Source organism: Falco peregrinus, chromosome 1 (assembly GCF_023634155.1).
Source record: "Falco peregrinus isolate bFalPer1 chromosome 1, bFalPer1.pri, whole genome shotgun sequence".
Lineage (NCBI taxonomy): Eukaryota > Metazoa > Chordata > Aves > Falconiformes > Falconidae > Falco > Falco peregrinus.
In genome coordinates this window covers 127,873,819-127,900,048 of record NC_073721.1, presented here as the reverse complement: position 1 = coordinate 127,900,048, position 26,230 = coordinate 127,873,819, and the positions used below count along the sequence as shown (strand labels likewise).

The 26,230-nt window shown below is 44.4% G+C and overlaps 1 protein-coding gene across 2 annotated transcripts in view; it reads right to left on the bottom strand.

Annotated features, from left to right (window-relative positions):
• Positions 1 to 849: 849 nt before the first annotated feature.
• The window catches only part of IQGAP1 (IQ motif containing GTPase activating protein 1), an 80,718-nt gene continuing 55,337 nt past the window's right edge, over positions 850 to 26,230 (bottom strand). The window contains exons 27-41 of one of the 2 annotated variants that reach the window (XM_055817884.1): positions 25,239 to 25,379; positions 25,062 to 25,146; positions 22,616 to 22,848; positions 21,757 to 21,889; positions 21,301 to 21,403; positions 20,040 to 20,175; positions 18,076 to 18,163; positions 17,433 to 17,645; positions 16,193 to 16,359; positions 15,187 to 15,309; positions 14,190 to 14,298; positions 9,674 to 12,257; positions 7,160 to 7,416; positions 3,023 to 3,746; positions 850 to 2,336 (exon numbers count right to left, since the gene is read on the bottom strand). In XM_055817884.1, the coding sequence (XP_055673859.1) occupies positions 12,144 to 12,257; positions 14,190 to 14,298; positions 15,187 to 15,309; positions 16,193 to 16,359; positions 17,433 to 17,645; positions 18,076 to 18,163; positions 20,040 to 20,175; positions 21,301 to 21,403; positions 21,757 to 21,889; positions 22,616 to 22,848; positions 25,062 to 25,146; positions 25,239 to 25,379 (1,645 nt within the window). In that variant the 3' untranslated portion in view covers positions 850 to 2,336; positions 3,023 to 3,746; positions 7,160 to 7,416; positions 9,674 to 12,143. Of the gene's footprint in view, positions 3,747 to 7,159; positions 7,417 to 9,673; positions 12,258 to 14,189; positions 14,299 to 15,186; positions 15,310 to 16,192; positions 16,360 to 17,432; positions 17,646 to 18,075; positions 18,164 to 20,039; positions 20,176 to 21,300; positions 21,404 to 21,756; positions 21,890 to 22,615; positions 22,849 to 25,061; positions 25,147 to 25,238; positions 25,380 to 26,230 lie in introns of both variants that reach the window. The other variant, XM_055817874.1, reaches the window with a different exon arrangement.

Genomic DNA, 26,230 nt, shown 5'->3' with positions numbered 1-26,230 from the left:
ATCCTGGATATAAAGACACAGCATGAAGGAGATGAAGGAAAAACAGCGTTCTAAACAGGAAAACATAGCTAGTTAGCAACACGCAACGGCTTCAGATCCCATTAACGGGTTATCTGGGCACACTGTTTTCAGTACCTTCTTAAATGTATTCCCATTAAATAAGTATTTCCAGGTATTTTTTGAATACATGCTTCCTCGGAATTTTTATTTGAAGATGTGCTTCATTACTTTTTCTTTCGATTTCTATAGCACCGATGCGGCAAGTAATTTGGGGAGTCAGTTTCTATGAGTTTCAGACTAGTCAGCTCAGTGGAACCATTCACAAGTAGAAAGCTGACCTCACGCTTAAGCACTTCAGGATCATGCCCCAGCACATTCTCAGCTCTACTGGGCCACAAATGCCAACATCACAGCTTCTCATGCTTCCCCAGCACCCCACCAGCCCCTCCCCAAGATCTTTCCCCACACCCCACAATTACCTTTGTCCTACTTCCAGCTGCTTTTCTGTGGACTGCAGCACCTTATCAGCTTGTCTTCTCTTGCAGCCAGAACTTCCTCACTCGAATGTTTTCCAACTGCATCGTCTGGCCATACGTCCATCCGTACCTTCCTTGCTAACATGCCAGGCCCTCCTTCTCAAGGTTAGTAGTTATTGTATCCCTTAAGCATTGCTAAACATTTCGAGTTTTGAGCACATATTTACATATCAGTGACTTCAACCTGCAACAGTTTCCCCCTTTGAGACTTCTTTGGGAGTCTCACCTAAATTGCACAATTCTGATGACATTTTTGACTCTCAAGGATGCACAACTGGGTACAACATGACACGAGTAAAGGTAGGCACTGAAGAATGATATAGCACAAAATATATTTAACAACCATGACTATAACTGTTACAAATAATTTGTTTACCTAAGTCAGGTTTGGTAGCCATGAAGTCAACCAACTCCACCACGACGAAGAGGACTCCTTTTGCCTTTCCTACTCTTCCACTGCCCTCTCAATTGAGTTTATCCCTTTCTGCTGTGTCTCAAATCCATCATTTATAGATGTACAACATTCTTGTCCTAGAAGAGCCCAAGATCCTCCTTGACTAGCTCGCACATAATTACAGCCATATGATTTTGTACATTCGCCATTCTATTTTGGGCCATTTCATACGATGTACTGTTCAATACTTTAATGGTATCAGTAGCTACTTCTTCTAGCAAACTGCGGAGTCGATTTATCTTAGTTCCATAGGACGCAGCTGCACGCGTAGGGCATAGTGTAAAGAAGAACCTTTGCCCTTCTGATACCACAGGCCTGTTTTTCAAATTTACCTCTCTCCTCCAGCGTGGTTGTCCTGTTGGGAGTTGCTGTAATACTCTAAATGGAGGCATCAATAAGCCTAGAAAGCAAGACCTGTACCATCCCCCAGGCAACCATCAATACACCTTTTTCCCACAAATCCAATATGTACCATTAAAGTTACCTTCCCAAGCTATTGTATTATTTTGTAACAGACCCCAAATAGAGTTTGAAAGCTATCAGGTTCTGCTCGATGTTCCATTTGAAAAGATGAATGGTACAGGGGCGTTCTGTGTAGAAGAAATGTAATACCTACACTTACTATTTCTGGCTTGAAAACGTGGTGTGGAAGTATTCTTTGTCATATTGCAACAGAGCAACCAGTCTTTTGCTTTTCCTAAATTGATGGCTTTTGGTCTCTCCCCTATTCTTAAGGGATATCTTTGCATAGGCCAACCTCTTGAGATCACACTATTATCTTTTTCTAATGTACAATTAGAAGCTAGTAAGTCCACCTTGGTAATATTTTCTTGCTGTAGTATCATTAAGTTATCCTACTTCATTAAGACAGAATACTCTGGCTGCCCTAGAGGAACAGGGTCATAGGAGAATCCTGTTCCGCCTAACATTACCTGTGAACACATCCAACCATGTTACATTGAGTTTCTTGGCTAATTGTATCTTCACTTCCTCATAAAGGTTGTCATGACTAGTCCCCTGACGTGCTAAGCAGTTGGTGAACATCATGGCTATCCCAACCAAAACACTTTCAGTTTGTCAACTAACAGTCACATTGATTTTTGGATCTTTATCTGCCGAAATGTCCTTCCACTGAGGTTCTTCTCTCAGCAGCACTGATGCTGGTTTTACTTCGGTGTAATAATTCCAGGATTCGATTCCTCCTACCTTGATTGCAGTGCAGGTTGTCAGGAGTACCTGAAAGGGTCCTTTCTGTTTTTCTTGCAGAGGTTTGGAGTTCCATGGTTTTATACACACATAGTCTCCTGGTTGATACTGATGGATAGGAGTGTCCAATGTGAGTGGCCCTGTCAAAACAATGTGTTGTTGGAGAGCCACAAGGATTTTCCCTAGAGAAATCAGATCTAACTTTAAATCCTTTTTTCCCTTTACATGCAATTCCCCTGGAATCAGTGGCACTTGGTATGGATTTCTATAGAACACCTCTTAAAGGCTAATTTTACTCCTTGACATTGGTGGTATTCTGATTCTCAAAAGGGCTAGTGGGAGGACTCGTGGACACTTTAAAGATTCTTGACATATTTTACTGATCTGCTGTTTCAGGGTTTGATTCATTCTTTCTACCTTCCTGCTTGACTGAGGCCTCCATGGGGTATGTAAATCCCACTTGATACCACGGGTTTTACTTAACTGCTGGACAAAATCTGCCACAAAATGCAGGCCTGGATCAGAGGACATTCCCATCGGTACCCCAAACCTTGGTACTATTGCTTTGAGTAATAGCTTAGTGACTTCCCTGGCTTTGCTGGTGCAACAGGGGAAAGCTTCCAGCCACCCTCAGGAGGTGTCAACCGATACCAGGAGATATTTAAGCAGGCAGCCTGGAGACAGCCAATGCCCCCCCGTTTTGCTCCAAGACCGAAATCACCATATGCAGAACATACACCATGATTCTTTGTCCTATTGTTGATTTTCTAACTTGGATTAAAAGAACAGCTACAGCACGCAAATATCCTGGCCATCCTTTACTTACATTGTCCAATTGTTTGGAGAAATACCCCACAGCTCTTCTCCATGTTCCCAGTCTTTGAGTCAGCACACGAGGGCAAGGTGGTGTTGCTCATATACAAATAGCTCAAAGGGCTTAGAGAAATTGGGCAGCCTCAATGCAGATGCTGACATCAGAGCCTTTTTTAAGCCCTTAAAGGCTATTTGGCATTCAGGGGTCCATAGCAGCTGGTTCTCTTTTGACCCCTTCAAGGTTTCATAAAGGGGTTTTACCAATAGTCCATAGTTGAGAATCTACAGTATGCACCACTCAACCATAAGCAAACACGCTCTGAGCTCCCGTACAGTTCTTGCTCCCGGAGTCTGGCAGATCGCTTCTTTCCTGTTGGCTCCTGGTCTCCATTGTCCTTGTGAAATCTCAAAACCTAAATAAATCACAGTCTCTTTTCCCACCTGAGCTTTGCTTTTTGATACACGATATCCTCCTTGTCCTAAGAAACTCAACAGGCATGTAGAAACTGCATGCACTCTCCCTGGGTCTCTGCAGCCAACAAAACGTCATCTACGTACTGCAGTTTTGTTCCTTTGGGGTTTTCCTTCTTCCATAATTCCAGCTCTTTTGCCAACTGGTTGCCAAATTTTGTTGGACTGGTTTTGAACTCTTGAGGTAGCACTGTTCAGGTAAGCTGTGCTTTGCGTCCAGTGGTGGGGCTTTCCCATTCAAAGGCGAATATTGCCTGTCTCTTTGTCTAGAGGTATGCAGAAAAAAAGCATCCTTTAGATCAAGTACAGTAAACCACTTATGCCTCCTCTTCAAGCGTGTCAGCAAGTATACGGGTTAGGCACTACTAGGTGGGTATCTTGAACAATCTGATTCACAGCTCTTAAATCCTGAACTAATCTACACTCCTTGCCATTTTGCTTTTTCGCTGGCAATATCAAGGTGTTATATTGATTCAAACTCTATCCAACAATCTGTAATTCAAAAATTTCGTTCTTAATTCTTCCAATCCCTTTCTAGTCTTCCACCTAATAGGATACTGGTTTTGTCTTACTGGTTTAGGTCCAGATTTTAGAACAACTTTTGCTGGTTCTGCCAATTTAGACCAACCTGGCATTCCACTAGCCCATACCAAGGGTGTTACTGCATCCCCTGCTCCTGCAGGCGTTTCTTCCTCTGTTTTTTGTGTGTTCCATAAAATAAAAATTCTCACTTCCACAGGTTTCAGTTCAGGTATTAGTAGTTGCACTTCTCCGTTATTAAAAGTTATCTGTGCATCTAATTTACCTCAATAAATCACTTCCCATCAAGGGTATCAGATATTCAGGCATATATAAAAACTGGATAAACAGGCGGGGGGGGGTGGGGCACGGGACGGGACGATGCGCAATAAAAACAGCAATTGGCTATAAGACGAAAAGGGAGGAAAAACAGCAGCAGGGAGCCGGACACAGACAGATGTAGAAAGACAAAGTAGCGTGGCACTATAGGACAGAGAACATGGGACTAAAACATGGAGGGAAGGAGCCAGAGAGAGAGAGAGAGACCAAGGGAAAAATCCAGAGAGGCTACAGGGGTTAGAGGGAGGAACTAAAAACTTGGGACAGGGTGCCAGACAGAGAGGGGCAAAATAGCAACAATAGCAAAATAGCAACAGGGTACAGGGCGGAGAGGAAGAACTAGAAAATGGGGGCAGCGAGATGGACATAGATGGAAAAAAGTAAAAAGTGACAGGCTATGCAGCAGAGAGGGAGGAAGTAAAATACCGAGATAGGAAGCAAGAAAGAGTGAGACGGAGAAAGGGAGGAGGACTAAAAGTGAGGGACGGAGAGCTGGGAAAGGAGAGACGGAGAAAGAAAAGAGAATTGTGACATGCTACAGGGCTGAGAAGGAAGAAACTGAACAACAGGGACAGTGAGCCAGACAAAGAGAGCCAGAGAAAGAAAAATACTAATGGGCTACAGGACAGAGAAGGAGCAATGAAAACATAGGGAGCCAGAGCCAGGCAGAGACAGATGGAGCAAGAAAAAACAGCCAGGGGCAACAGGGCAGAGAGAGGGAGGAAGAAAAAGCAGGGAGCCAGAGCCAAAGAGAGACAGAGAGACAGTGAAAGAAAATTATAGCAACAGGCTACAGGGACAAGAGGGAGGAATGGAAAGACAGGGTAGAGAAGCCAGTCCAGGCGTGACACACACAGGAAGTACAGCAACACCTAGAGGGCAGAGAGCGAGGAATTAAAACATAGTGGCAGGGAGCCAGAGGTGTGGAGGGAGAGATGGATAAAGGGTAAGGGGGAAAGAAAGACAGGCTACATGGCAGAGAAGGTGGCACTAAAAAATTGGGATCCAGAGCCAGACAGAGATGGAAAAAGAAACTGAAAAACAGGGAGTGGGAGCCAGCCACAGAGAGACAAAGAAAGGAAGAACCGCAATGGACTCGAGGACAGAAAGGGAGGAATTTTAAAAACAGAGGGACCGGGAGCTTTACAGAAAGAGACAGAGAAAGGGAAGATAGCAACAGACCACAGGGCAGTGAGGAAATAATTAAAAGTTAGGGACAGGGAGCCGGAGTGCAATGGAGAAAGGGCAGGGAAAAAACTGCTACAGGGTACAGAGGGAGTGATTAAAGACTCGGGACAGAGAGCAGGATAGAGAACACAAAAATAGCAACGGGCCGTAGGGCAAAGAGGGAGGAACTACAGAATGGGCACAAGGAGCCAGACAGAGAGATTAGGAAAGATGGGATACAGAGCCAAGGGGGAGAAACTGTAAAATAGGGACCAAAAGCTGAAGAAAGGAGAGGCAGAGAAAGAACAAATTGCAATAGGCCACAGGACAGAGGGAGGATTCAAAAAACAGGATTAAGAGCAATCTACAGAGAGACATTGGAGAATGAAAACCTAAAGAGTGACATGTATACAGGGCAGAGAGGGAAGAATGAAATAAATAAAGATGGGGACAGAGAGACACAGTGCAAGAAAAAACAGCAATAGGCTACAAGACAGATTAGGGAAAAATTAAAAAAAACTGGCAGGGAGCCATACAAGGAGAGACAGTGCAAGAAATGAAATTACAACATGGCACAGGACCAGGAAGGACAAAATTGAAAAACAGGGCCCAGGAACTGGAGAGAGAGAGGAAAAAGGACAGAGCAATACAAAAAACAGGTGAGGAAGCCAGAACATGGAATACTGCGTTAAGAGACAGACAGGAGCAGGACACTGGCACAGAGAGCAAATGAGAGCAACAGAGAAGTGGACCATGAGAGAAAACAGAGACAGAGAGTGACAAAGATGTGAAGCAATAAATAATAGGGCCAGGGAGCAGCACAGAGTCAGACAGAGTAAGAGATGAATAGGAAGGAGAAAAGGGATAGTGAGATACAGAATGGAAATAAAAACAGCGACACTGAGCAAGACAAAGGATAGAGAAAGAAAGAACAGAAGGAAGGAGATAGATATGAAGGAAGGAACACAGAGTAGCATGTACAGGCACAGAGAGGAAAAGAACACCACAGAACAGGCCAAAGAAATTGCAGGGAAGAAAAAAAAAAAAAAAAGACACTCCTACAGATCAGGACAGAGATGTAAAGGGAAAAGCAGCAATGGGCTGCAGGACAGAGATGAAGGATGAAGAAAAGGAAGGAGAGGGAGCAGGATAAAAGCAGAGAGAGTAAAAGAACAAGGGCAATAGAACGAGAGATAGAGGGAGCAGGACAGAAGAATAGAGAGGAGACGTACAGGGAAGCAAAATGTATTGGGTTTGTGTGGCAAGGTTTTGGTAGCTGAGCAGCTACAGGGGTGGCTTCTGTAAGAACCTGCTAGAGCTTCCCCTGTGTCAGACAGAGCCAATGCCAGCCAGCTCCAGAACAGACCCACTGCTGGCCGAGGCTGAGCCCATTATCAACAGTGGTAGCACCCCTGTGAAAACATATTTAAGAAGGGAAAAAGTTACTGCGCAAAAGCAATTGCATCTGGACAGAGGAGTGAGAATATATGAGAGCCACAGCCCTGCAGGCACCAACGTCAGTGCAGAAGGAGAGGCAGGAGGTGCTCCAGGCACCAGAGCAGAGATTCCCTGCAGCCTGTGGTGAAGACCATGGTGAGGCAGGCTGTGCCCCTCACCCCATGGAGGTTAGCAGCGGAACAGCATATACATATACCTGCAGTTTGTAGAGGATCCCACACCAGAGCAGGGAGATGCCCAAAGGAGGCTGTGACCCCGTGGGCAGCCCACACTGGAGCCTGCTTCTGACAGGACTTGTGACCCCATGGAGAGAGAAGCCCAGGCTGCAGCAGGTTTGCTGGCAGGAGCTGTGGCTCTGCAAGGGATCCAGGCTGGAGCACTCTGTTCCTAAAGATGGCACCCTCTGGAAGGGACCCATGCCGGAGCCGGGGAAAAGTGTGAGGAGTCCTCCCCCTGAGGAAGAAGAAGAAATTACATGTGATGAACTGACCACAACTGCCATTCCCCATCCCCTGAGGGGAGGAGACAGGGAAATTGGGAGTAAGGTTAAGCCTGACAGAAGTGAGGGCTGGGGGAAGGTGTTTTCAAGATTTGGTTTTACTTCTCATTATCCTACATTGATTTGACTGCTAATAAATCCAACTAATTTCCCCCGAATTGAGTCTGTCTTGCCCATGATGGTAATTGCCAAGTGATCTCCCCACCCTTACCTCAGCTCATGAGCTTTTCCCTCATCCAGCTAAGGAGGGGAAGTGATAAGAGCAGCTTTGGTCCAGCCAGGGTCAACCCACCACACACACAAAATCACAGCAGCACAGGAAAGAGAAGGGGCCAGGGAAGGGGCAGGGAGGGCCTAGGAAGCACAAGAGGGGAGACAGGGCCCCAGGGACCTGGGACTCATCACAGCTCTCACTTTTGGCACTGCTGTGAGAATTTGACAGTTCAGACGCTTCTTTCTTGTTCTCTCATCCCTTCCTCTTTTGCAATGCTGGTCGCTTGGATGCCCACCTAAGAAAACTTTGGGTGTCAACTCTTAGGAGACAAGGCCTCCTAGACACGTAACCTCGCTCCCCTGCGCTTTGGGTCACACACAGACTCTGCTGCGCACGCTGGCGGCCTGGCCTGCTGCGGGCTACCAGGACGGATGGCTCCTCACCCGGGGGAGCAGGGTCTATGGTGCTGCAGTGGGAGGCAGCTGCCAGCCAGACGGCCTCGGATTTCTTGTCCTTCCCCTCCTGGGGCCTGCCCAGCTCCAGGGGTGGCGGCTCCTGCCCGCAGCCGGGCCGTGCCCCCGGTCCCCCCCGACCCGGCCGCGGGGGCAGCGAGGCCGGGCAGCGCCATCCCCCGCCAGCCTGTGGCGGCGCAGCCCGCGGCACCCCCAGGGCAGGGCCGGCCCGCGGCCCCTCAGCACGGCCCCTGCAGGGACAAAGGAGCACAAGTGGCCGTTACCGGCGCAGCGCGGCCCGGCCGCAGCCCGTCCTGCCGCGGGGCTCCCGCAGACACACCCGGAACCCGGCTGCCGCCTCACGGCTGGGCCGGGGGCGGGGAGGGAACGGCGGGGGGCGGCAGGGTGCGAGCGGGGCCCGGGCAGGCCCGGGGGGGGCTCTGAGGAGGCGCCGAGCCCCCGCCGCGAGGCGGCCCGCTCCCGCCCGCCTCCCTCGCCTCAGCCCTCGGCAGCCCCGCGCCCTCATCCCGCTCGCCACCAGCGGACCGCGGCCTGCCGCAGCGGTCGGCTGAAGCTCCTCGAGCCGCCCCCCCCCCGGGGCACGGGGCGGGAAGGAGCCCCCCACGCCCGCCCCGGGGCCCGCCGGCCTCCCCCGCACCCCCGGCCCTCACCCGCCGCCGCGGCCGCCTCCCCGCGCGCCGCCATGTTGCTGGGCGCGGGGCGCACGCGCGGGCGGGGCGGGCGGGACGGAGGGGCCCGCGCGCGGGCAGCGCTGGGCTGCGGCTCCGCGCCCCGGCGCCAGGGGGCGCCAGCGAGGCGGCCAGGCGCGCGTGCGCGGTGCCCAGCCCCGGCTCCGGCCGCTGCGGTTAGTGCGACCTCCGGAGGACTGACGGGCGCTCCTGGAGGACCGCCGGCCCATAGAGTGCGGCTTCCGGAGGACTGACGGGCACTTCCGGCGTCGTGGGGGACGGACAGCCCGTAAGGTGCGACTTCCCCCGGTGCCGGTGCCGCCGCCAGCGTGTCTCGCCCGCGGGGAGCCGCTCGGGGCTCCGTGGGGTGACCCCCTGGCGGGCTATTTCGGGCCCTGGGGTAGGATTTGGGAATGTGTGGAAGCGGGCACTGGAGAGCCTGAGGCGGGGTTTGGGGTGTTTCAGCCCCGGGAGCAAGCTTAGAGGCATTCAGGGGCACTAGGGCAGGGTCTGGTGGCCAGGCAGAGTTTTGAGACGGGGGTTACCCGCGCGGGGGCAGGGTTTGGGGAAGTCAGGGGGCACCAGGACCATATAGCGCCACAGCAAATGGCTCTGAGAAGCCCAAGAAGTGCAGCGCAAGGCCTGTGGAGGCCAGGCAGGTTGCAGGAGTACCTATGAGGCCCTTGCTGCTTACCTAAGCTGAATCAAAAGACAGTTCTGTTAATTGCAAGTAAGGCACCATCAAAGTCTGACTTGTGCTTGTCCTACCAGGGTGGGAGGTGTGGGGCCCTTCAGGTGCTACATGGCTACAGGGAGGTCCCCAGGGCGGGGGGCTGCAGTCGGGTCAGGTCCCCACCTCCAGCCCTAGCTGTGCTAGGTCATCCTTTGCGGTTCTTCACACCCCGGCCATCCCCGCAGGCACGAGAGGGGCAGGGACCGAGTCGTGGAGGGGGTGGGAGAGCTCTGGAGGCCTGGTGATTCCCTGGTGCAGCCTGACCCTGCTGCCACAGCACTGCGTGCTCGGGCTGCTGCCTGCCAGCAGGACCTCACACAACACCCCTGCGGACAAAGGACTTTTTACTTTAATGTGAGCTAGAAATTTTACCAGGAAAGAAAGAAGACAGACTTTGTAATTGTAGCTACTCCAATGGTAAATACAGTGGTGTAATAGAGTAAGCAAAGCTAAACCACCAATAAATTATAAAATACATATAATTACATGCTGAGATTGGATCTTTTAATAAAGCTTTTCCTTAAAAAAAAAAAAACAAACCTCCACGGTTTGCTCAGCTAAAATGAGTAGACTCTTTCTCCTCTAAGATTATTTTCACATAACTGATTTGTTGTTTGTTTGGGTTTTGGCAACAATGTAAATCACATAGTAAGGATGCTTTCCCCACGGGTACTACACAGGCCTCTAACACCTCATCACCTTGTCCCTGAATCCCAGCTGGGTTATATTTGAAATTTATTTGGCAGACATTGAAAAGTATTAAAAGTATTCATTAAAAAAATAAAAGAAAAAAAGTACAGTGGGGTAAAAAAGCAGAGTACAGCTGCATTTTCCTAACCCTCATTTTATAAAGTTCTGCCATTACTCCCATTATCCCTAAATCAAAGGAATTTGAATATGCTGTATTGTAGAAGGACTTAAACAGAGGCAGGCAAAAAAAACCCCAACCAAAACAAAAAAAAACCACACACAAAAACCCAAGGCAAGACCTTTATCCCATTTCAGACCTTTCTTTCACATTTCAGTGGAAATTAATTTCTTGGGTATCTCTGTTTCAGATGATCTGGACCATAAAGATTTGTCTTGCATTTGGTAAGTAATTTTTGTTATTGGGTTGGACCACACATGCACCAACAGTAAAATATGTTTAAATACAGTCTAGACACCAGCAGATTTAAATATTCATTTCCAAGAGAACTGCAGAAAAGCGATCCTCAGGGATGTAGCTGTTTCAAAAGCTACAAGTGTCTTTCATGAGAAAAAAAGATCCAAGCTGAAATAACTATTTCAGTGTAAATCAGAGAAAAAGTTCAATTAAACTCAGTAATCTGAACAAATAACACAAGTGACTTACGAATAACTTGAAATTTGCAATTAAGAGTTATTTTTTAATATTCCTTTTTTAAAAACTAAAAATGTTAAGAAAAAAACGGGGGGGAAAGCTGGAGCAACCGATGAATTTAAAGGTCAGGTTTTTTGGTTTGTCTGGTAGTTTTTTTGTTTTGTTTTAAAAAGAGTCTCTGCATTTTTATTTGATATAGCAGAATAGCCAGCACTGCCACCATGGTAAAAAAAACCCAACAAAGTAGTAGAAGAAACAGGAACTTGAGCATAGCTAGAAAAATTTAACTTTTTAAAAGCTAGCCTATTTAAGATAGTCTTCTTCCTTTGACAAGTCTGCAGGCAGAGCCTAACATTTATTGCATCAGATACAGATATATAGAACATTGCTCTAAACTGAAAAAATGGTATTTTTACATTTCAAATGCTTTGCAAGCAACATTAAAAGTTAACATATCAAGAATTTTTTTAAGTTTCCCTCCCCGTCCCCAAAAGGCCTCTTCATCTGTAAGCACTAGTAGATACATTCCACGGTTCCTCTATTTAAGAGGCCATCTGTAAGTTACTACAGTGTGATAAACCAAAAAAAAAAAAATAATCAAGAGAAATGAGACACTAAAGCTGTTCTGCGTGGCTATAGTACATAATCACGAATAGTTCAGCAACCATTTATGACGCTTACCGATTGCCCAGACCATAGCAGCTCTATCCTGGGAATCAGCTGCCACCACCACCGCAAGCTTGCAAACAAAGGGCTAACCTGGACCTTGACCATTATTTATTCTGGTCATTGCTGTTAGAGATTAATGGGAATGCGGGTACAATCTGCAACACTGTTTTGCTTTCAGGAAGAGGCAAACCAACAGCTGTGCAGTGCCGGCTTTCTCTTTGCACAGGCAACAAGAATTCAAGCCTCACAAAGCACACAATTAGGCAAATAAAGCATCCAGATACCCTAAGTATACTCTTATTAGTTTAATCCCCAGCGCCATGTAAAAATACATTCTAAGTTAACTGCTTTTCAGGGGACCTTCAAAGCTGAAGATAAAGATCATAAATAAACAAGAAACCAACTCCCTGCAAATTCAATCAGGGTTGTCAATTCACAAGAGGTTCTTAGTCCTCCTTCATGATACATTTGATATATTTTAGCACAGCATAGGCATATACTGATACATAGCTACGTCATTAGAAGTTGTATGTGCGGGTTTCTATTCATCTCCCCTCTCACAGACTGGCTGGCAGAGGTTGGTTACTTCCCATAAAACTTCTTATTCAGAAGAAAGATCAGAAGGTTGACATTCACTTTTGCTCTGTCAAACAACTTCATGACTGCGACGCCTTCATACTGCAGCTGCAAAAGATCCTGCCAAAGAGAATAACTTTATGAGCAAGGAATACTCTAGAGCTTATAGAGAATATACAAAACCTTGTGGTACAGCAGGTTTTTGAGGAGTATCTATCACAAAGTACATGGCATAAGATAATGACAGACTTATTAAAGATCCACTTGTACTGCATGAAAAATGCAGTCACTCTAAGGCATTTAAGATCTTAAAATTTTAACCTGTGATTATTTAAAAAATTTACAAAAGAGGGCAGAAATAGAAGACAGTTCTAAGAAAGCCAAATTTCAGATCTAGCCACCTCGAGGGTCTTCATTTGCACAGCAGCCATAAAGTTGTGGTAACATTTAGAAGGGGTCTCCTATGTGCCTAATTGTATCACGTACCCATGAAACGCTACAACATTCCAGTGTCACTTTATAAAAATCTTGGTGGCCGTATGTGTCAGTGGGGTGGTTTAGAGCACTGTGCACTAGGGCAGAGGCAGAAACAGCATCTCTGTTTAGGACTGCGTGCACCATGCCCGTTCAGTCTCTCGGGCGTTTCTGCGGGCAGTATTTCTAGTTACACTGTGCTGCTGTCAGCAATGCACCTGACAGAGCCCGAGACACGCCCACCGATGTCTCTCAGCAATTAATTTCTCTCAGCAGCCCACTCTTGAACAATACACTTTGAAGGCAGCATTCGGGTAGCGCTACTGCAGGGCAACACTGCCTGTGTTCCCAGCTCTGAACATGGCTCCTCAGCTGTCTAGCCTGGGTGATGCTGGAGTGAACAATCATAAAGCTATTTCTCCTGCTTTCTGTAAAAATTTTGGCAATAGAAATGCAAGTCTTTTTAACTGATGCCACTGTTAATGCTACACTTGGATGACCAATGGCAGCTCCCTTGTTGCTGTCCCCTTGGAACACCTCTTTTTCTGCAAAGCTGCGCTACGAAGGCATAGTGGCATGGCCACACACGCCTGAGGAGTGAGCAGCCTTGGGCAGCCCCATGAACCACAAAGTTCATGACCAGCTCTGATAGATTAGTGCCAGAATGAGCTTGGGGAGCCCTCGGCACACACAAACAGCGTGCGGGAGGTAGCCAGCTAAGTGGCACGGACTTAACGCAATGCAAGGTGCTCCTGCACACAACCTGTTTTGACACCCACAAGGCATCCCTGATTAACAAACTTAATGATGCCCAACTTGGGTGGGGGATGGGTAGGGACCAAGGCAGAAGAAGGGGACGCAGAGACCGGGCATAATGGTACTGGCACAGGAGGAAGAAGGGGGAATTCTCTGGGAGAAGGTCAGTCAGTATATGCCTGTTCTAGTAGTCTGGCCTAAGTAAAGGCTGAGGACTCCTAAGAACTGTACGGCTAAAAGGAACTGTAAGCGTAGGGTGGCAGAAATACCACCAACACGCGATGACCAGCTGAAGCCACCACACCCAAGGCCAGCTGACCGCTACCACAGACTCCTGATCTTTCTGCTGTAGCAGGGAGTTGTTGAAAACGCAGCTTTCATTCGGTGTGTGTACGTGTGAGTGTAACTAAGAACACAGACTGACATCACGCTTTCGTTAGTAAAGAAACAAAAGTAGTCTGAATCCCCCATTTACATTGCATCTGTTTTGCCTGCAACAAATGAGTTGGTTTGGAGCGCGTTTCTCAGACCATTCAAGCAGAAAACGTAATTGTTATTTTCATGAAGAGTCTGTTAAGTGGAATTTACATGCCACTATTAAATAGGACAGTTCTTACCTGATAATGTAACATAAAGGTTTCAATAGGACAGTTCTTACCTGATAATGTAACATAAAGGTTTCAATAGGACAGTTCTTACCTGATAATGTAACATAAAGGTTTCAATAGGACAGTTCTTACCTGATAATGTAACATAAAGGTTTCAATAGGACAGTTCTTACCTGATAATGTAACATAAAGGTTTCAATAGGACAGTTCTTACCTGATAATGTAACATAAAGGTTTCCATCTGTACTCCCATGAACTTTGCTTTTACCTCGAAATCTCCTACTTCTTCTGTTGGACTGATTTCAAATATCACGTTTTTAAACCTATGAAATTCAAGAAATGGAAAACCACAGTTCATTACTGAACATTTAATTCCTACTGAAACAGAGAGAGGATATACAAGCTGAAATCTGAAGATAAATTTCTAAGAATTCTGTTCTTAACTCTTTATTCTATATTCCCATTTGGAATGCGAATGTAAAAGCCAAGCAGACTCAATACAACACTGAATGGAAGCCTAACAGATTCTGCGCCTGGTATCACACCTTCACACAAGTGTAGTGGGCAATACAGTAATTTAGCCTGTGCAGTCTAAACAGCCTACTTTACTGCTGCACATCCACGCCTTGTTTAGTGTGCAAAGTACAAAATATGGTTCAGGGTTGGAAAAAGATTCTAGTAACAGGCAGCTTCTCCATATTGCACGGAAGATATACCAGGTTCTCAAGGCCAGCAAACTGCAGCTGGACAAACTCAAGCTAGGATTTTGGGTTTTTTTAACAGTGAGAGCTATTAACCGTAGTAGCAATTCACCCAGGGAGGTACCCTTCCATGAGTGCAGGGGTGACAAGAGGAATGGGAGGTATGAGGATGTCATGTTTAAATCCCATTACACTTCTCTGTCAAAGACCTGCTTCACTTTACCCAGAAAAAAAAGAAGAGGAAAGAAAAAAAAAAAAAAGAGAACTTGAAAAGTGATCACTATGCCTAGACTGCCAAAACAATCAGCTTTAATAGCTAAGTCTACCAACAATGCTGAATTCCAAGAACAAAACCACCAGACAACTGTCACAATCTCAAACAAATCTCAAGCTTCCGTTCCTCAATTGCCAGCACATATACTAGTTCAAAGACAGACAAGAATTCAACTGCTTTTCCTCCAAGAAGGTTATTTTAGCTCTGGAGAGTTTAAAAAAAAAAAAGATACTCACTGGTTACTTTGCAGGTCTTCAATCTCTAAAAGCACTCCCTTCTCATGGAGTCGAGCTGCTGTATATTTTAGAGAAATCTTTTTACTGTTTTTGCCTTTCATCTCCCGAGGTTTCTTAGACACTCTGGGGAAAAAAAAACCACCCAAACCCACACCCAGATGATCAGTCAAACAAGCAAAGACATTTCAGACAGCAAACATTTAATCCTATTTGGATGAAGGGACAGCACCAGTATAGCTAATTAACTGTGACTAACACAGCTGATAGATAAACTCACTATTAGAAATACATCATCTACAAAGCACTTGTAGCTCAGCTCTGATCTTTCATTTTCAACTATTCACCAATAACTTATGCTACAGGAGAAATAAAAAAAAAAAAAAGAAACCACCACCAACAATCCCCAAAACATAACCACATGGTACTTCACAGAAAGCGGTACCATCTCTCATTAGGCAAAAGGGGATCTGGTGACAACTGGCATGGAGAAGGCTGAGATTACTCAACACCTTTCTTGCCTCGGTTTTTCACTGGCAGCTGCTCTTCCCACATCACACCGGGGAAGACACACTCCTCCTCCCTCCTCCCCCGAAATCTGAATTGTCTTGCACTACAACTGGCTCTATTTGGGATAAAAGGAGGACAACTTGTGATCAGTGCTTTTGCTGTAGTTTTCATTCTCTGCTCCTAGAAAGGGTGACAGAACAGACTGACTGAGCAGTATGTGCATTATCTGGGCAACCTGCTTCATTCCCACTGGACGCTCTACACTCCCTACTCTCCTAGAGGGACCAAAATTCTTTCAAGCACGTCTTTTTGACCCCATTTGGGGTACTGCCCTCTCCCTGTATTTTCGCACCACTGCAGAGATCCTTTCCCACATCAGCACTGCAGCAAAGAGCATGGCCAAGGAGCTTTGAGCAGATGGCATTGCAATTCTTCTTAGCAACACGTGCTTTCTATAAGATGCACTTCTAGGGCCATGGCATGGTTCTGAGATACATACTTGCCCTTGCTGGCCAGGTTATCCAAGCAGGTTTTGATGTAGCTTTTGTAATAATCCACTTGTTCCCCATAAAAAGTAGCTTTGGAGTTCAAGGCACTGTACGTCTGCTGCAGCTTCACCAGCTCCGCCTTTCTTCTCTGACGGTATCTACGCTGATTTCGGATATCCTACACCACAGAGGAAGACAGGCAGAGACTTAACAGTTGTTCGAGCTCTCCAGTTGCTCAAACCCAAAGCACAGTATTTCAAACACACCATTTGATTTTGCTTAGTCTTGCTTTATGCTACAAGCTGGAGCCCTCAGTTGCACTTGCCCGAGTTTAAGCATCACCACTTCTCTGTGTTTACTATTTTTGGAACTAACCAACTCTACACAGCAGTTCATTTGAACCTTTCGTTGCTTTCTTGAACATCAACGCTGTCCTAGTTGCGATGGCTAGAGCAGGCACCGGCAGCACCTGATCTAAGGGAAGGCAGCAATTTTTGCCACCGCTGGGTAGGAAAGGTACCTTACAAATCAAGCACTGTAACCACAGCTGCACTCAGACCGCCTTATCTTTCTTTGCTGTCAGCCACATTTAAGCATCCACCTGAACAAAGAATATCACATCTTCAAGTTGACTTCTATTTTTATTTTTGATACATATTAATGACAGCACAATTCATTCTAATCTGACCCCTAAAGGCAATTATTTATTCACTCTACATACATAAGATTTCCCAAATAGTTTTTTGGTAAACCAGACTTAAAACACATTATCACTGAAGCAACGTGCAACAGCATTAGATCACGTTTGCAAGTTTTTGTCAGCTCCCTCCTTTATCATTTAGTTATTCCTGAATGGGTACATTTAAATGAAAATAACGGTTAGGACGTCTTTTAAGTTATGGGTAGCACTTCCTCATGTGAATAAGTCTGTAGAGGTGCTATTTAAATTAGTGAAAAGGAACAGTGAAAAAAAACATCATACATCAAGACTTCCCCTCCAAGCTTTAACGCCTTTCCTTAAACACCTGAGATTCTGGCAACACAGTCATTTGAGAAAACATAAATGTCCTATAAAAACAAAGGACCTCCCAAATGCCAAGAGGTGGAAACACTGTGGCAAAAGGTAGGCTTTGTGTCTGTAAATCAGCTACCACAAAACTTACTCCTCCTGAAAACTCACGCCAGTTTCTCAACGCCCCAAACCATGGGAAAACCCTGCTGTGAATACCAGGAAACGACTGATAGGCATACCTTCGCGATGTCATTGATTAGCTCCTGGTATTTATTTTTGGCATTCACTGTCCCCAGTTCTGTCAACTTTTTCAGGCCTATCTTGATTTTATCTTTTTTTTCTTGAAGATTTAAGTTGCCATCTTCCTTTACAGACACAGATTTTTTCATCTTATCGGGAGTTTTAGCATCTCGAATGGCTCGTTTCTGCATTGCTCTTTGATGCTCCACTTCCTAGAAAAAGAAAACAAAGAGTTACGAATTCATTAACGGATCGGTTTCAAGGTGACAAAAGAACCAGAAAGAGACTGTCTGATCTCTGGCATAACATAGGATAAAAAGTTTTGCTTGGTCATTCCTGTACTAACTCAAATGAATCCATGTTTGATGAACACGTTCCATGCAGGGGAACTGGCAGAAGCCTACATGCCATTTAAAACCGTTTTCTAGATAAACGGTTTCTAGCAACTACCAGAGCAGTAAGATTCACACATGCAGTTTATTTCTACTATATTCCCTCCTCATAATCATTGCACACTGCTCCAGCATCAGTGGAGACAGCTTCAACTGCAATACATAAATGCAGATTCCCAAGTACACCCACATATATCTAGACAGATGACAACTTCCTAGTCTAAAAGGAATGCAGGTAAAAACTTCGTACTTGCTCCGAGGTAGCTGGAGTTTCCAAGATTTCAGACAGTGTCTCCCCTGGTTGGAAGCGGATTACATCAACAATTAAACGTTTTGTGCTGTAAATAAATCAAGAATAGAAGAAAAAACTTTAAACTGAAAGATGTTCAATACTGTTCTATTCTGAAATAACACTAATGTTACCGATTTATCTAAAGTCCGATCATCCGCATGCCCGCTCAGGTAGTCATAGGCTAGACCAGACCATAACCCTGAGAAGCACTTCACTTTGACAATGTGTTATTAGAAAGTAGTTCCCTGAAAGGTTCACCTACATAATACACAGGATTTGCTCCCCAGTACCCCCCCAAACAGCAAGGACGTTACCCTGTATATTCCAAGGCAGCCCCAGCACTGCCACGTGGACCGCAGAAGCTGCAACTCCAAGGAGAAAGGTAAAGCAGGTAGCAGCAACAGTGAATTTGTGCAGCCAGAAAAAGTCTATAATATTATCCACCTAAGTGCACTTCAGTGCTTTGTAACAGGTATCAAGAAACTCCACAGGACTATTTGAACAGTAACAGAGCCAAAGCAGACCCCCGACTCCAATCTGGTGATAGACAGGGTCATTCCTTGATCTCAGCTCTGATTTAGTCGCAGCCAGTGCCCACTTCCAAGGCAATTCTATCTCTGAGCCACACAATGAAACCAAATAGCACCTTCAGTACTTTGCAGTCGGGCTGGAATTATTTCTGGCATCACACAAAGCGCACTACGCACGCACCTTCCTCATCATCCACAACTCGGATGACTACCAGCACCTCTGGTAAATCTCTGCTTTTGAAATCAGCATCACCTCCTGCTGGTGGGCAGGGAAATACTGACCTATCTTTTGAGAAGCCCAGACAAAGTTATTTTTGGAGACAAGATTTTTCTTCTGGGAGGTCACTGGTCCATCTAGGCCAAGTGTAAGCTGACCCAAAGAATTCTCGGTTAAACTGTCTAGCGCCTGAGCAGCAATGCACCACAGCAGGGAAATATGCATCTGAATGTCAGGTAGCTGCTCTACACACCTCAGCAACAGGGAAAGGCCAAAACTGGCCAAGAGGCAGTATTATTACTAAGTCGTCCTCTGGAATAAAGAGTCCAGCAATAATTAAATCTCTGACTGCCCCTTTCTCCCTTTCCATTAGGCTGGTAACACCTCTATTTCCCAAAAAGGCTATTAGTTGTCATCTATTAAGAGTCAGGTTTGGGGGCCAGCGAGTGCAAAGAAAAGGTGACCACGCCATAAACCAAAAAAGGAGAGCAGCAACAGCAGAAATACCCTAAGGAGGTATTTCCCACAGACAGGGGAAAGCTACAGGGGGAGTATCATGAGTTACCATCATCTCCCACTTCGCCGTCAGGATACAGACATAATCCACATAAAAGTTGTGTGAAGAAACTGATTTTGGTAAGCAAGCAAGCTTAGCAACATTGTGTTTCTCACATTTAGTTACCCTTAAAATTTCCGTATTTCACACGTGTTCTACTGAAAACATTTACAGAGGGCATTATATAGGCCAGACAAATACTGATTCTTCTAAATTCTATGTTAATAGACTTCAGAGTTAAACCCCAATTGTGATAAACGCTACAGATTATTTAAGATTATCTTTACAAATTATTCACATGCAGGCAAATCCAACTGCTGTTGTTGCACTTGTTCACTTTTAGAAAGTTTTCTTTTCTGGTAGTTTTCCCCTCCAGAACTATCCAAGACAGACTTTTAAAAAATGACAAATTCAGCAGTGACAAAGAACTGACAGGAACAAATTCAACAGCTGCAGCATTGAAAGGACATGGCTCTACAAGGTCAGTGTATCTGAAGTAACAGTCCACCACTTGTTTAAACTACACTTTGATTCTCTTATTTTCACATGCAGATTAACCGTGAAAACGCAGGTTCCTTGTTCTCTTGAGAAACATACCAGGTAGTTACCCCATACTTACTTCAACAGAATTGTCCTCGCATCCATCTCTGCATTCTCATCACCAGGAACATCAAATTTATTAGTCAGTGTGAGAGAAACCTCAGTCTTTGCTAGCATTTCCCTGTTGGGGTCATTAACATTGCCAGACCCTTCCCCTGCCAAACAGAAAAGAGTTTATAGAATAAATTGTATTCTTTACATTCTTGACTGCTAGAGCTTTGACATTTTTTCCTATGTAAGAGACCACAGAAAAACTACACTGTATCCTAAACTGTCAAAAGGACACTTTAAAAATCAAAACCAGCTTTTAAAAACATCCTCTTGAGAATGTTACAGTCTTTTTCTTCATAAAACTGAGAGAATGCACCGGTGAGAAAGGCACCACAAAATCACTGGTTCATATGCCTTAAAGATCACTGTGTATTCAAAGCTTCTCAGTAGAGACTAAGATGCTGAGATACAGAGTAGCTGACCTGCCAAAAATACTTTATAAATAAAAATATGACCATGTTTTTACGTCTATGTCCTCATTAGAACAAATTTCCCAAGCTAAGAGCGAAGCCCTTGTTAGCAACCACAATCTTCTATGAACAAAGCAAGATTATCCTGTCAAAAGGAAATGTTCTTGCTCTAACTGCGTCTGAACTTTCATCGGAACAGCTGTTAGAATGTTCCCCTCCCAACACTCTTTTTTTAAAGGGCTGCAGCAAGATTAAACTCTGACATAATAACCACATTTCTCCACGCATAGGAGAAATGAAATGGGGAAGGAGGGTAAGTTCTAGTTAAACTCAAGGTCTAGATTGGCTCAGATAGCACTTCTTACGTTCACGTTTTTGCCAGTGCTCAGAGCAAAACATGCCAGCAATCGTTCCTTTATAAAGGTTTCAAGTGACTTCAAGATAAGCATTTTGCTGTCAAAGCATCCTCTCCAAAAACCATATCCATTCGCTTCCACACCCCACCTTGCAAATAAGTTGGGACAGACACAGGCACACACAGAGAAACGGCTCCAGTGTAATAGAACACAGAAAACATGTCAAAATATCCCTCTGTCTTCTAGAAACGTCTCAAGTGGGGTGAGGTGAGGTGGGTGGGGAGAAGAGAAAGCAGCTGTTTTTTTCAGGGTAGCAAATTCTGCAGTCAGAGAGAACACACTGGAACAATCTGCTGCTGCTTTTTAGAGCACGTTTTCCCAAATCACCTGTGATGCTTCCTTAGATAATTTATTTAATTTCTTAAGAGTACATATTTCTTAAGAGTACAATAAACTAGACCACCTATTAAGGACTCAATCGTAGGAACCTCTCCAAGATCATCCAGCAGCTCGTGAATTGGATCGTTGTGCTCAGGAGCAATTGCATCTTGATGGTCTAAGAGCAACTAGATGAACAGAAAGAACATTTAAGTTGTTAATCATACATCCTTTTCTAGACAGATACCTGCTCAAAGTAATGTAATTTTACTTTTAGAAAAAGATCTTATTTCACTGAACTCCAAAGCAGCAATATTAACATTTAAAGCTGTGCCATTATTACAAGCTCAAATACTTTCAAAAGAAACCTAAGAGAAGCCAAAAGCAAATTACTTAATTCTAAGCACCGATGAGCTCTGGCACACTACAATCAAAAGACAATGTTCAGCCCTGTATTTGGTAACTTTGCATTTCAGCCAGAAGCAGCATTTTCTTCGTAAGCACTGCTTATAAGGAGCAACTGTGAGCAATGTATACTTACAGTGTGTGTATTGATGATTTCACCAATAGAAATATAAATAACTGGTTTAGTGAGAGTCACCAAGTCAGAATATTCATCAATATTAAATTTATCCTGCAATTCAGGAACCTCACAGGCAGCCTGAAAAAAACGTCTGCAGAAAAAAAAAAAAAAGAGTAAAGAAGAATCAGTGTGACTCCGAGTCACATATGTATGAAAAGCATTAACTCCCCGTGACAATCCCCAGCGTAGTCTCTCTCCTTCAAACTATGGTACAATAGAGCACACTACAGCTTGTCAGCTTGAGTTTAACACGTCAGAAGTAACCCAGTAAATTCAATTATTGGTACTGGCCACGTTGACATTGGCTCATTTTCAGCATTCACAGGACTGGTCTAAGGCTCCAGTCATCTTGTTCACACATCCTCCTGCCCCCCCTACAGTAACACTCCTTGCTCCCAGAAATCACTGGATGACAATTTTGAACAAAAACTCGCTTCAGCTATACGAACAGCTGACCGCCAACCTGCTTTATACTTGAGCACCACTGGATTTTCATGTGGAGCCAGGTTCATATAGGACAGAAGAATGTATGCCCATTCTAGTTGTCCATCTCTGAAGTATCACAATAAACCCATGCAAAAGCAACTTTTATTCTAGAAATCCCTGAGTCAAAATACTTGACTTCACAATCTCATTAACATATAATGTATCGTTCATAAATAGCTGCCATTGTCATTGATACAGCAGTCTGCAGTGCAATCTCTACAGACCGCATATTTGACAGAGAGAGAATCTATCATACTTAACATTCATAACTTTTCCTTTTTACTGTAATGCTACCCCCTGCCAAACTTCCTAATTAGCTACGGTCTTCTACCTGAATTTCTGGTATGACTGCGATAGGTATTCATTAATGATGCTTAAGTGCGCGTTGTCTCCCATGAACATCTTATTGGACGCCGCGTGCTGCAACATCTTTGCAATGGAGCCAAGGTTTCGGCGCTGGTCCGTGGTCAGCTGGCCTCCAGCTGAGAGATCGATGATGTCAAACGCATCTGGTGCGACAATGGCTGGATTCATGTAGCGATAATACAGTAAGTTGCCAACAATCTGGGAAAAGTTGAGTAGAGAAGAAACGCATTAAGAAACAATGGTATAGGACCCAACTGAATTTTATTGAAACTACTCTGACTGTGCTTTGACAAATTATTTTCTTGTAAGCGAGAGGCCCCTTCCAAGACAAAGGTTCTGCTGTGCCGCTGTATGCAAGCACATACTATCCCCAAGAATCTACAGTGTAAAAAAAATAATAATTAAAATCATTCAAATGCAATAGGATAGTCAACACAAAGAGGGAAGACTGAGCGCTACTAGTCACAGGACAATACAGCAGCAGGTATTCCTATGCATAAAGATGTAAAACTTGAACTTGAAAAGACATACAGACAGGAGATATTACAGGTTACCAACAGACTACTTGTATCAGCATGAGACAAACTATCAGGAGAATTAAGTGTAACCGAGTTAGTCTAACAGAGGGCAGAACGATCATGGTATAGAGGAACCTGGTAATGCAGTTTCAATACGGAACAAGAGCTAATTCTTAGGAAAGTGTGCAGAATTGGCTGCCATCTCCAACAAAGCAAAAATGGTGAGGAAGCATGGCACACAAAGGAGTTAACCTGAGGAAACTACTTTCCATTCCTTCTCCAAAGCCCTTTTCTCTTTCAGAGCAATTCTCCAGTAAGCCAGCAACATTTTCAGGCACAGACCCCCAGTTAGCAAGAGTAACCAAGAAACCATTTAATCCAGAGGTAAGAAAATCAGAAGCACAGAAGACAAGTAGCATTTGACCCTTCAAAATACAATTTACCTAGTCAAATGTGAGCAGCAACAAACTTCAAAGAACAAAAAAAGGTCACATTATCCATATGCTCACAAATATACTTCTAACCTGTATTTGAGATTTTGCAAAAAGTAATTCCAGCAATGAAAAGGAATTAACCCAACATGCTGATGTAAAGCGACAGTTCTCACACCGCGTGCCCTAGTATTTTCTGGTGCTTCACAGAAATTTGCAGAGGGCCAGGTCACCGAACCTTGGCTTCGCCTGCTCGCCACGTGACTTAAACGCACAGAAGAGATCGGGAACAAACAGTGAGAAAAAAGCTAGCTGCTGCCAAGCAGCCCCAGAAATTATTAACTGCTCTCAGTGAGGTCATGTTTTTGACAACTGTTTCACACAAGCCTCTGCTGTATTCTCAGATTGTGTTGTGGGGTGACAACAGCCAAAGCTGTTTACTACCAGTAACAATAAAATACATCTGTGAAAGAAACTGTATCAATAACTTTCAAATTTGCAGCGGGAAAAGAACAGTATACTATATGGATAGCTTTGGTTGCTAAAAAAATAATATTATAATCTACAAGTAGTCATTGCACGCAACTGCAGTTTTGACTTTCATGTGGACAGTTACATTGTTTCCACGAGGATTAACCAAAACCGCAGTTTTCCACCTATAATTATAGATGGAAGAAATTAATTCACCTGCATAGAAAGAATCGATGTCTCAGAATGGGAAAGCACAGAACTAGAAGAGAGAAGAAAACAGCATTCAGATTTGTAATTATTTTGTAATGAAGCAGAGGCAGAGAAGTTTAAAGAGACGTTGTCAAGTATTCTAAGATCCAAACTTTGTTTTATTAACAAGTAAAACATTCATGGACACAAAGGCCTTACCAAAAGCTGTAAAAACAGAAATTGCAAAGGAAACCCCAAAGCTATGCTCATCTGAGAATACCTACTATTAGGATCCTTTTGATTCTCCAAGCCTATAGAAATGCAAAATACAGAACTGACTAGACATCCTGGAAAGTGACTCACTGCACGTTGCTGTCGGAGTGTTACAGACAGGGGAATTAGGAACATCAGAATTTTGCATACAAACTTTTTAACTTGACATTGTCTCTTTAAGAAAGGAGCAGCTGGCTGTGATCATACCAGCAAAACCCAGGTTTACCTTCTAGGAGCAAGAGTACCCCAAGTCAAGACACCTAAAGGACCAAATGCCCAAGATATTAAAAGCAAAGCAGAAGCAACAGGATACCTCCTTCTGAACCACGTATTACATCTCAGGTGATGTATATGAAGCTAACAATCAAAAGCCCAATGTGAAACACTTACTATCCATAGAATAAATAAGCTTTATCTAGGCTTACATGCAGTCCTGTTCACACATACACCCAACAAACTAGAAGAATGAGATGTGCTTGCCACAGCCAATTTGGCTGACGATTATTCACAAAGGTGTCCAGATCCTCACCTTCAGCAGCTCATCCTCACCAGCATCAGGGAACTTGTCATGCAGGGAGTCTTTTAGTACCTTGGCAATGAAACGCATTCCATAACTTTGAGAGAAAGAAAAGGGCAAATAAGACTGCTGCTAGCATGAACCTAACAACAACTTCTCAGGGATAATACTGTGGTACACCAGACTCACGGGATTTTGTCCACTGAACTAACAATGGCAGACAGGAACTTGTCTGTCACTGTCCTCATGTTTCTGATTGAGGCATCCAGGCGCGTCCTCACTTCTTCGTGATTTAGAGCTTGTTCAGGTGTAACGTCGTAGGGCAGTTTGCTATTAGAAAAAGTCAAACGCGAAGGTGAGTATTCCTCATGCCAGCATACCTCAAGGATTTCTAGCTTGACATGGAAACAAGTTTACATTCACTTGGCTGTAAAGAGCTGTGCATTGCCTTCAGTTAACTTTTTAGGCACTGGAAGAGCTGAAGACTTCTTGCTTTTACTTCTCCTCTACTCTCCCTTGCAACGCCCACTGTCAGAAAAGGCCCATCTAATTCAAAACTGTATCTTTTTTACAGTATGCATACATACACATCAGGCAAAAAAGTGCAATCCCTGACAGGTAGCGATACTTCAGGCTGCAAATAAATTTCTGAAAAAGCAACCTACATATTTGAACATTAAGAAGATAAAAGCTTGGACAGAAGACAGAACAGTATCCATAAAAATCGATGTAGCATGCTATTGGCCAGAAGCAGTGCCAAATGAGTAGTTACATTTACTCCATCAGCTGAAATTGCTGCACAGTATTCCAGGTCAGACAGACAGATGAAGCAGATAATTCATAAAAGCGTCTCCTAAATCTCACATAAAGAGAAGGACCTCAACACCTATCTTCACCTGCATTTTTAACATGTCCAGAATTTTGAACCAGGCATAGGGAAAGATATGACTGCAGACCGCTTTGAATGGGGAAACTCACTCCAACTGTACGGTGGGTTTTTTTTTTTTGTGGTTTGTTTTTTTAAGTATATTAAAAACCACAACCAAGACAACAGAAACCTCAGGTTCCAGCAAATCACATGCACTGGAAGAAAAAGAAACCAGAATGGCAGAAAACCATCCAGCACAATTCAACTGTCATCAGTGGCTCATACTAATAAGAAAGAATTTAGGACTAAAAGA